Genomic DNA, 11,639 nt, shown 5'->3' on the forward strand with positions numbered 1-11,639 from the left:
ACCTGAAACTATTATAACACTGTATGTTAGCTACACTGGAATTAAAATTTAACAAAAAGATGTTTTAACTTTATTTTAACATTGAAGGAAAAATCGAATATAACAATTAATTTATAATAATATATCTAACTAGATTATTTGTTTTTATACCAAATCAGTTGTAAAGTATAATTTTTAATATTTCTTTATGAAAGAAGGGGCCCAAAAAGGCAAACATACCTAAGGTCCACAAAGTCATGATGTGGCCCTAATGTTGGTAGGAGTCCTACATTCACTTACAACACTATATGAAGCTATCTTTTTATAGCATTTGAGAACATATAGACCCTAGTCCTCTGAGTATCAGCTGTTTGCATGATGTGTCAAGTAAGAAAGTCAGAATGGCGGTCAGAGCTGTGTTGTGGAGCTGTATGTAAGCTTCTGAACAGGGTCCCAACCTCGTCGGAGAGTGGATCCTGGCCCTGCTCAAGCCCAGCTTGTATGCTTTCTTTCCTCAGCAATTAAGAGGCCAAAAGGAAAGAGGGTCAGTACTCAACATGCTATGGCTTTGTTTCCCCCTTAGTTATGGCTTTCTTTCAGGCAGAAGGCAAATATGTAATTCCCACGGAGTGATGGTTTACCCTCCTGACAGACATATCCTCAGCATACTGCTCTGTTTTCTTCAGCAGCCAAAAGCTGCTGCTTCCCCCAAAGGGCAAAACGGTCATCAAGAATGCTAGGATATCAGTGTTACTTCTCACTCTTCATGGTAGGTTTTGAATGTCATTGAATATCATTGAATCCAGTTCCATCACTTTATGGAAAACTGAAGTCTGAAGGAGGCAAAGGTGACTTGCCTAAGGTCACAATCCAAATTGGTGCCATAGCCAGGAATAGAAGCCACTTTCTCTCTAAGGGCAAATAACATTTTCATTTAGTACCAACTTTTGTATTTGTAATATGCAGATAATGCTGTTAATTTCCAAAGATGGTTTCTACTGTGCAGCATATAATGTATATTTTGACAGATCAAGACATCCTACGTAAACTGGAGAAAGAAAAGATTCTTGTCTTCACACCATCCCGAAGGGTCCAGGGCAGGAGAGTTGTCTGTTATGATGACCGGTTCATAGTCAAATTGGCTTTCGATTCCGACGGCATCATTGTATCTAATGATAACTACCGAGACCTTCAAGTTGAAAAGCCAGAATGGAAGAAGTTTATAGAGGAGCGGTTGCTGATGTATTCTTTTGTGAATGACAAGTACGTTGCTTTCAGTAGGCTCTGAATAGCCTAAATCCAAGTTTTATTAGGAATAGATTATTTCATTTCAATAAACATTTACCCAACACTTACTGTGTACTGTGCATTATGCTGATTGCCATAGGGATAAGAGGTTGAATAAGAAACAGGACTCACCCTTAAAAGAGGCTCAAAGTGTAGTGGAGAAGAGAGAAAGAACCACAATGTGTTGTGATAAGCAGTATGGTTAAAGTTTTTAAAATTGCTTTGTCTACATGAAATGATAGGAAAAAGCCTCAAACAGGAGATGACATTTGAGATGAAGTTTACAGACAGAAGAAAGGGGACTGCTGGGCACTACAGGTAAAGGGAACATCATGAATAAAGCTATAAAGATGTGAAAGCGGGTTTCATGTTGGGGAGCCAGCAGGCATGTCAGTATGGTTGAAACATATAGTCCACAGAAGAATGATACACTGGAAAAGTCGTGTGTGTGTGTGTGTGTGTGTGTGTGTGTGTTCAAGTGAGAATGGAGGGAATAACTGCTGGCTTAGCTTGAAGCAGAAAGGGCAATTAGAAATCTGTGACAATAGTATAGGCAAGAGGTAATGAAGGTCTGAACTACTGAAGTGGGGGTGAGGATAGAAAGGAAGATGTTTACCTCTTGCTTGTTTGTTTTCAGATTTATGCCTCCAGATGATCCTTTAGGACGCCATGGCCCAAATCTTGAAAATTTCTTGAGAAAGAGACCTGTTGTTCCGGAGCATAAGAAGCAACCATGCCCTTATGGTGAGTACCTATTGCAGAACTGAGTTCTATACTAAGGGAAACATAAGGACTATATGAATACTTTCTTCTCAAAGGTTTCCCTTTCAAATGGAAAATCTTAACTTGTCCACTTCCTGGGAGTTAAAGTCTGTGTCTTTATGTATTCTCAGTTAGGCATTTAAAGAAACATCCTGGAAACTACATGAGGAAAAGGTAACAAGAACTGAAGGAAAGATTAGTTGTTACTTGTTTAAATAATGCATGTGTTCTAGCTGCCTCCAACCTGAGCAGTGTTGCTGGAGGCAGGGAAGTGCAGAAATCCACATGGCCTATGGAAGCAGAAAGGGCAATGCCAAACGGGATTTGGCCCCAAGAAGGACGTGTCTCTCAAGCAGGTGACTGCACTCTCTGTCAACTAATAATACTCTTTTCTTCAGTCTGTATTTTCCAGTTTGCTTCCAAATTTCATTTTCATTTGCTTTTTTAAAATATAGTTTTCTAGAGTGCTCTCATGATCTTACACAAGTCCCTCTGATACAAAGTTTGTGAGCCTAACAGTGCAACATGGGCTGCCTGGTCTGAGGCTAATTTGCATGTTCACTTCTTTTGGATAATCATTTATTTATGGGACATCTTGGTCTTGTTTTTTTTTCTTTTTCTCAATTAACATTTATTTAAATTATAGAGTATTTTCGTGTTCATTATCTTCATTGAATCTTCACAGTGACCGTATAATATAGGCATAATTATGAACTTTTTTTACAGAAGAGGAAATTGAGGCTCAGAAGGTAAAGTCACTTACCAAGGTTACATGGCTAGTAAGTGACATAGCTGGAATCCAAACTCAGGTGTGACTGGCTTCCAAGCCTGTGCTTTTTGCATTGTACTATGCTGCCTGCTGCTACCCTACACCACCTCAGCATGCAGGTTATGCCTAGGCAAAGTTGTGAATTACAGGAAAATGAAGGCTATTCAACAGCTCAGTTCTTAGCTTTTACACTGCAGTTTCCTCCCCAGCTTTCCACTTCTGCCCTCTCCCCTCACAGTGTGTGTGATGCCTCCTTGATGTTGTCCTGCCTCTTTCATCTTCATGGACAGTTAATTTTCTTCCTTAATCCCAAACAGTAAAACTCTAACCTAAGTAACCAGATTGTTACAACAGTTTCTGACAGATTTGCACCAGTATGAGAGAGAGTCTTACCCCAAGGCATTATTTTTCAGGCAAAAAATGCACCTATGGCCACAAGTGCAAATACTACCATCCAGAGCGGGCCAACCAACCACAGCGTTCGGTGGCTGATGAGCTCCGCATCAGTGCCAAACTGTCCACAGTGAAAACCGTGAGTGAAAGCACCCTGGCCAAGTGTGGCACAGGGTTGTCTAGTGCCAAAGGTGAGACAACCTCAGAAGTCAAGCGTGTGGCTCCCAAGCGCCAATCGGATCCCAGCATCCGGTCCATGGTTGTGGAGTCTGAGGAATGGCTGTCCATTGCCCGTAAGCCTGAGGCCAGCTCTGTCCCCTCACTTGTGACTGCCCTAAGTGTCCCCACAATCCCACCCCCCAAAAGCCATGCAGTGAGTGCACTCAACACCCGTTCAGCCAGCAGCCCAGTGCCAGGATCCTCTCATTTCCCCCACCAGAAGGCCTCACTGGAGCACATGGCCAGCATGCAGTACCCTCCGATCCTGGTTACCAACAGCCATGGGACCCCTATTAGCTATGCTGACCAATACCCAAAGTTTGAGTCCTTGGGGGACCATGGCTACTACTCAATGTTAGGCGACTTCTCCAAACTGAACATCAACAGCATGCATAATCGAGAGTACTACATGGCTGAAGCAGACCGAGGGGTATATGCCCGGAATCCCAACCTCTGTCCTGACAACCGTATGAGCCATACGAGGAACGACAACTATTCCTCTTACAACAACCTGTACTTGGCTGTAGCTGATAGCCATCCTGAAGGCAGTTTGAAGCTGCATCGCTCCGCATCTCAGAACCGTCTTCAGCCTTTTCCTCATGGTTACCATGACGCCTTAACGCGAGCGCAGAGCTATGGCCCAGAAGATTCTAAGCAAGCCCCCCACAAGCAGTCAGTCCCCCACTTAGTTCTGCAAGCCCAGCACCCAGCAACTGGAGCATGCTCCAGCTGTCCTGGAGACTACCCTATGACTCTCAATAGCCATCCTGGGGCAACACCTCAGCCAGGACGTGCCCTTGTAATGACTCGGATGGACAGCATTTCTGACTCCCGCCTCTATGAGAGCAACCCCATGAGGCAAAGACGACCTCCTCTGTGCCGGGAACAACATGCCAGCTGGGACCCACTGCCCTGTGCAACTGATTCCTATGGCTACCACTCCTATCCCTTGAGTAACAGCCTCATGCAACCATGCTATGAGCCAGTCATGGTACGGAGCGTGCCTGAAAAGATGGAACAGCTTTGGAGGAATCCTTGGGTTGGAATGTGCAATGATAACAGGGAGCATATGATCCCAGAGCACCAGTATCAGACTTATAAGAACCTCTGCAATATTTTCCCTTCAAATATCGTCCTTGCAGTGATGGAGAAGAATCCCCACACAGCAGATGCCCAACAACTGGCAGCTTTGATTGTTTCTAAGCTTAGGGCTGCACGTTGACATGACATAGGACTTTTCCTTTATACAAATATAAATATTAATACTAATAATGCATTAATACTATAATAGTAACAAATAATTTTGTGTTGCGCTTTCCAAGTTACAGTGTTTATGTTATTTGAAGCGCAAAACAACGCTGTATGGTAAATCTTACTAATGTCTTATTTTCTAGAAAAGGAAACTGAATCTCATTGAGATTAAGTTACTTGCCAAGGTCACACTGCTAGCAGGTGACCAAACCAGGACTCATACTCAAGTCCTCTGACTCCAAGTCCCATGCTTTTTTGCATGGCACCATGCAATGGAGGACAAAACTCAGGGGGAGAGGTCTAAATGCAAGAAACTCCCAAGGGATTCCATTACCAACGTTTTCTTAATCATACATTCTACATTACAAAGTATTGATAATATATCTAATTTAGAGGGCAAGAGCATCAGGATCAAATCATATGTTGAATTAACCTTTTGGGATTTTTAATAGGATATTTAAAGCTATTTAAAAGTAAATGCATAAATTATTGCATGAATATCTGACCATTCAATATCTTTACTAACCAAGCTATAGGGTCACATCAAGGCTTCTAGAGGTATATTTCAAACCTACTGTTAGCAATTATATTGCATGTATAACTGTATGTTATTTAGTTTGAGATGTTTGTGTATCTCCATATAACCTTTAATATAGTGATGATGAGAAGAAAAGCTCTGCACAGTCCTTAGTCTACAGCTGTATAGATCATGAATCTAACTTGATTTTATGTCACATTTCATAGTTTCAACTAGTTTTGAAAGTGAAATTACATGCCAATATTTGAATATTGTTTTCTTAGACATCAGAGCAAACTAGCTATATTTCCTTTGCACTTTTTACTTGTCAACATTTACTGACAGTTCTTAGCTTTTAAGTCTCTTCACCTTAGCAAATTAGGGATCAGATTACAGCCTTCTTCTTCAGAGGAGCTGATGGACAAGTTCAAGTTCCAAGCAGAGCAGGTGTGTGCTAGACAAGCACAGAAGAGTTTGACCAGGACCAAGGGATTTACTACCAGACTCCACTTCCCTTTTCCCAGGAGAGATGGCTAAACTTGTGCAGCATTAAATGATGTACACAAAAGCTGCACTCAAGGAGAGTCTAATGGATACTTTTTAGACTTTTGACCTATGCAGTATTCGACATCAAAGGATAAAATGTAATGGAGGACAGTGCACAGACAAGCAATCCACCTTCTTCGACTGTCCACCCTTTGGTCAATAAGGTCGATCATGGATGGAACAGAATTTCTTTAGGAAACAAAACCAGGGGATTTTCTAAGTGGAAAAAGGCAGCTTACAAAAGGAGATGCTACATCTTTGCTAATAGCTGGCTCAGTTATGCACTTCAGATACATACAAAGAGGATGCACTTACCCTTAGATAATTCTTAAATGCATTACTAAAGATGGAAGGACTTTGGGTTGGCACCATTTGCGCAATTAGTATCTTGCTCAGGGTGGAAACCTTTGTAGCTAAATGCCTCTAGAAGAGGCATTTATTGTTTTTTGTTTTTTTTTTTAAGCTGTACTAAATGAACCCCTTTTTTAATCCATTGTATATTAAACATTTTGAACCATGACCTGCTCACTATTTCTTGAGCTGGAACTTGCTAATTTCTGTGATTGTTGGGGTTTTTTTGTCATGAAAGTTGAGAAGGCCTGGTCCAGGTCTTTTGTTGCTTTGTGAGAAGGTGTGACACTGCCTATAAACGTTTCTTACCGTGAAACACTCCGCATGTGAGGCTATAGTCAAGGTTGTTTTTGGTGGTTTGATAATGGCTTGCATGCTGCTTTCTGGCTTTCTGTCTCTGTCCTTGTTGATAAAAACTGCATCTCAACCAGCATTCCTCTTCAGTTAACCACAGCTTCATATTCATCTCTTACCCTCTGATCTTTCCACTCCCCAGCATACTGAGGTGTAAAAGTATTTTCTGTCAGGTATAAAATAGAGAGTGACAGTTGCCACCGGAGTATTTGCAATTCACACAGTTTGACCCCAATTTCACACAAATACCATTTCCTATTTTCAATTTCTTGGAACTTCTGAATCTGTCCTATGTCTAAATCAGGGTATTGTCAAATACAAATAGAGTAGATGACTCTACTGCCTTTGTGCCAGTTAGTTCATCTTCCTCCCAAAATCATCAATGGTACCACAGTATCCACTAGCTGCACAATTTACAGTGAAGCACAAGATTTATCTTGTCAGCTGCAATTTATCTTGACCATGTTCAGAAAAACTGTAAGCTCCTCCCAACACAGGAAATATTTTTAAGGCAGCATATTTATTTTTTATTTTCAAAAAACAATTGTCATTCTTCTCATAAAATGTGTATGAACTGAAGTAGCTAAAAGCAGTGCCTAAATAACCAGAAATGACCTTTTGTTGATAAAAATTCTATCTTTTTTTTCCTGATTGTATAAAAAACATGTATAAAACTCCTAATAAACTAAGTTAGGTACTGACTTTTCATCATGATGTTTCTGGCATTGTGTGTCACAGGAAAGCAGCCTGGGGGTCATGAGGGAACTGTTTCCAAAGAGCAGTAGTGGTTTATAGACAAAGACAATTTTTCAAGGCTTCTTTGTTACTATGCACACTGCCATTGTGAGTACGGTTTCAAGCATTATATTGCATAAGTTCTCTTTAGCCTATTAAATTTAATATGTCCCTACAAAATGAATTTTGTGTCAAAAGTGTGTTAGTGAATCATCTGCAAGAAGCTACAATTATGAATGCATAAATCTAGCATGGTTTTTCATGAAGTTATTAGAGAAACATTTTCTCTATACTGAGGTCTACACATTTCTTGACTTTCCCATTTTGTCTTTAATTATAGAACAACAAATACAAAGAAGCACTGGGACCTTCTCAGCTCTCCTAATAATAAAATCAGGTTTCCTTTCTAGGGTTAAGCATGTGTCCTTCAGAATACTTACCTCCAAGCACTCAGCAGAGGTTACTGCACAGTGTGTTGTGTGGTTCCAAGGACCAGTATATTTTGCAAGAGGTGCTTTGTACTTTTAATTTTTTCACCGAATTTCTGAACTCATAGCAAGTCTGTGCATGTTCAGACCTAAGATTTTGTAGATTTTGTGATTTTTGTGGTTGCTACTTTTATTTCAACCTGAAGAAATGTGATTCTGGAGTGGCATGGTCAATCCAGTTACCAGAGCCTTTTCAAAGGTAGCATATAGCCATTGCCCTGTCTCTTAAAATGCAAGGTATGGAAGGGAGAATGACAGATGCCTTATGGAAAGGGTCTGTAAAACTTTTTTTCTTCTAAGTAATAATATAAATATAAGTACTCTCTCTCTCTCTGCTAGTTTCCAGAACTTTGAAAATCCATTTTTTTCTATCTGAGAATAAATTATCTTTATACAGTAATTCCAACATTGATACCCATTCACCTTTGGCACTGAGATTTCTTCTAACATAGAAGAGTTCATTTTGAGAGGCACTCAGTTAATGTTCTATCTATGCTGTTAGTATGGGACTTTGTACAATTGCCCTTTCTGAGGGCCAACAATTTCAGTACACTTTTACTCTGTGAACCAGGTCTGAAACTGCACAGGGAAAATAATGTTAAGCTATCCAAAGAGCCCTGCTCAGGTGTGCTCCTAATCCTTCCCTGCCTTCCCCTAGTTTTCTTCTCCTCACGTCTGACACTGAGGAGGGCATAGTCTTAAACTGAAGTGGCACTACAGTTAGTTCTCACTGGAACCCAAACCAGTATATTTTGGGAACTTGCTTGTCTAAAGTAGTTGATGCCTTTGAAAAGACTCAGCATATTCAATGTCTATCATATTGTAGCTAGCTATATACATAGGCAGATTGACTATTTCTAGTCCTGATTTGTATATTACTGAGCTATAGTAGTTTGCTTTATCCATTTGTGGTATTAAACAAATACTGTTTAATGGTTGTAAACTTTTATAAAACCGCTTTGGGTTTTTTGTTTGACCCAAACATAATGTAAGTCTCAATGACAAAATACACAAAGGCAACCAGAGGTGAGTGAAAATATATCCCATCCTCAGTTTTGTCTACCCCTATAATGCAGGTGCAGTGCTTTGCAATGTTCTCACTAGCATGAATGTGCTATGACTACCTAATGAGGTTTTAATTGGTTTCACCTATAATCATGATTGAAAATGCTGTATCATTGACAATAATGAACTGTAACACACTTATTTTCTGCATAAACTATTTGTCTACTAACTACTAATGGCTGTGTTTCTTTAAGAACATCAACAACAAAAGCCATACCACACCGCCTATACACACTTCTAAAAACTGTCCTTGGAGAATTTCATTAAAACTTTAAACTACAAAAAAAAAAAAAAAAAAAAAAATCTGTCCTTGGGACTTGCAAGGAGAGGGGTCTCCCCAAGTGAGTTCATCTGAATTTTATCACAGTAAGCATATGCCTTCTTCTATCTTTGTATACTAACACAGCTCCAAGTGCTATTCATCTGGTGTTTCCACAGGGCTGGATTGGGCCAAGCCTCCACTCATGGGTCAGAATGAGATGGAGGGCTCAGGGCCCAGCTTAGTTTCTTCCCTGAATAGACTTAGGACCACAGAAATATCATCTGCTGGGCATTAGCCAAAATATCAGAGCTAGAAGCAGCCTGGCACCCTATACTTTACAGGGAATTCACTGGTGGAATGCTCAGCTGCATCAACTCCATCAGGTTATAGGTGTGGGAACTGAGGATTCATGAACTAAAAAGATTTGACTAAGGCTGTTGAACAGGGAGGTAATGGCAAAGCCATGACTGGAATCTCAGGCCTCATTGCTCCCAGGCCAGTGATCTCTTTATTACAGTGGTATCTGCTCTTTCCTCATGTTTTTCAGGAGCTTCCTACTCCCACCCCAACCTCTCCACCCCTACCCCCTGAACAATCCAGGCCAGTCCCATTCTAAGGGCAGAGATGACCACAGTTGCTACAGGAGAGCCCAGGCTGAGCCTTTGGAAGGGGCTATTCATAAATCTGAGAATATTTTTCTCTTTTATCATTCTTTTGGGACTAAGAGTGCTCATCTCTCCCTATCCTTTTCCTGCTTCCTCTCACATTAGTCAGGCATATATGTAATTAAGTTCTTACTGAGTACCAAACAGGGACCTGGCCTATACTGGGCTAGGGAGAAACAGAAGAGGAATAAACAGTTCCTAGCTTCTGGAACTTACTCTCTCATGAGGAAATAAGACACATTTACAGAATAATAAATTAAGACTTTCTTGGAGGGCAGTGGCAGCCTGAGTGTTAGGGGAAGTGGTAACAATAGTTAGAATTCCAAGCGGGACAATTCAATATTCAGTGCCTCTCCCGAATCGTAGGTAGGAAATCAACTAGTTTGACCATTCCTCTCTAGCTTAACTCTCTGGCCTCAGGACTTTAAATGTTCCAATTATCCTGAACCCTTCACTGGTGTCCCAACATGCCATGCTCTTTCTTTATCCCCTCCAGACTCTTTATTCTGACTAGAGTAACTTGCTTTTGAAGATTCACTGCTAATATCACCTCCTTTATTAAGCAAGCATTGTGATCCTTACCTACAGTGGGTCTTGCAGGCATCTCGAACAATCCTATCTTAGCACTTGTCATTCTGTTACAACTATATTGGCATGCAGACTCCTCTACAAATAAGGGGAGTTCCTTAGAAGTAGAAACCATGTTCTTTATCACTGATGAATTATCAGAAGGGGCGACTCTCAATTATTGTCATTGAATAACAATATAATCTATACTCCCTTCCCTTGACCCCCAACTCTGTTCCCCAGTTAAATGTGTACAGTTTGAAGACTTTCTAATCAGTCTCTGATCTCTAGTCAGAAGGAAAAGGTCCAAGGGCACTGGGCTATTGTTGCTTCCTGGCCAGTCTCCCCTACCCCTCTCCCACAGCTGACCCTATCCCTGATGCCACCATCTAAAGCAGGCCTTCCCAGGGACCTGCTTCACAGACCCCAGGTTTCAGAACTCCAGCAAACAATGACCCTTGACTCTTAACCTCCTTGGACCTGGTCTAGAAATAAGCTCATATAGTCTGCTCCTCATCTTTAGGGCCGTCTTTGAAGGCCAGGGGAAAGCACTTTGTCCTAGGTTATACAGACCCGAGTCCTGAGTTCAAGGCCTACTAATCCTGGTATGAATCCACACCACTCACACACACAAAGCATGGTACACTTTAAAGAGCACTTTCACATCTATTATCTTTTTCGATCCTTACAGCAAGCTTGTGAGGCAGATATTATTATCTTATAGATGAAGAAACTGGCATAATTTACCCAAGATTGCTTCCATTAAGTGATGGAGTTCCCTGGAATCTCAGTGTTTGGGCAGATTTTCCCTCTGTATTCTGGTGCAACTCAAACTTTAGCATGCATCAGAATCACCTGGTGACTGTTAAACCAGATTGCTGCTCACCCTTAATCTTTCTGATTCAGGTCAGTAGTGGGGTTCAATAATCTGCATTTCTAACAAGTACCCAGATGATACTGATGTTGCAAGAAACTTGGATCTATATGCTATTAACTTGTTTTGTGCCCTCAGACAAATCCCTTCCCTTTTTGTCTGTCTCAGTGCATAAAATTAGGGGGCTAGACTAGAACCATGATTTCTAAATTTTTTAGCAGCAAAACCCATTTGGCAAAAAAATAAAAAATAATAAATAATAAAAATAAAAAACTTAAAATACATACACAATATATAAAATCCAGGCTGCTCCAGATAAGTGGTGGAGGGGAACCAAGAGTTTCCAGCACCCATCTCCACATGGATCAGGTGCTGAGCTACCTCTCAGAGTACATTTGCCAATCTCTTGACTATACGTAGCCTATATGCTCTTTGAGGGCTCCTTCAACTCTGACATTCCAGGATGCTGAAAAGACAGCATTTCCCACTGTGGCAGGGGTGGGAAGATTTGGAGGGAAACTGACTGCATTAACCAGTCCAAGAGACTGTTCTGCC

At 40.9% G+C, this 11,639-nt stretch overlaps 1 protein-coding gene across 1 annotated transcript in view; it reads left to right on the top strand.

The window, feature by feature from the left end:
* ZC3H12B (zinc finger CCCH-type containing 12B) overlaps positions 1–4,631 on the top strand; it is a 72,900-nt gene extending 68,269 nt beyond the window's left edge. The window contains exons 2-4 of the mRNA XM_064573587.1: positions 968–1,242; positions 1,904–2,010; positions 3,211–4,631. Of these exons, the coding sequence (XP_064429657.1) occupies positions 968–1,242; positions 1,904–2,010; positions 3,211–4,631 (1,803 nt within the window). The remainder of the gene's footprint in view (positions 1–967; positions 1,243–1,903; positions 2,011–3,210) is intronic.
* Positions 4,632–11,639: the final 7,008 nt, after the last annotated feature.

The sequence above is a fragment of the Mirounga angustirostris genome, unplaced genomic scaffold (assembly GCF_029215605.1).
Source record: "Mirounga angustirostris isolate CCGP_5_RB_7025 unplaced genomic scaffold, mMirAng1.0.hap1 SCAF_11, whole genome shotgun sequence".
In the NCBI taxonomy this organism is placed as follows: Eukaryota; Metazoa; Chordata; class Mammalia; order Carnivora; family Phocidae; genus Mirounga; species Mirounga angustirostris.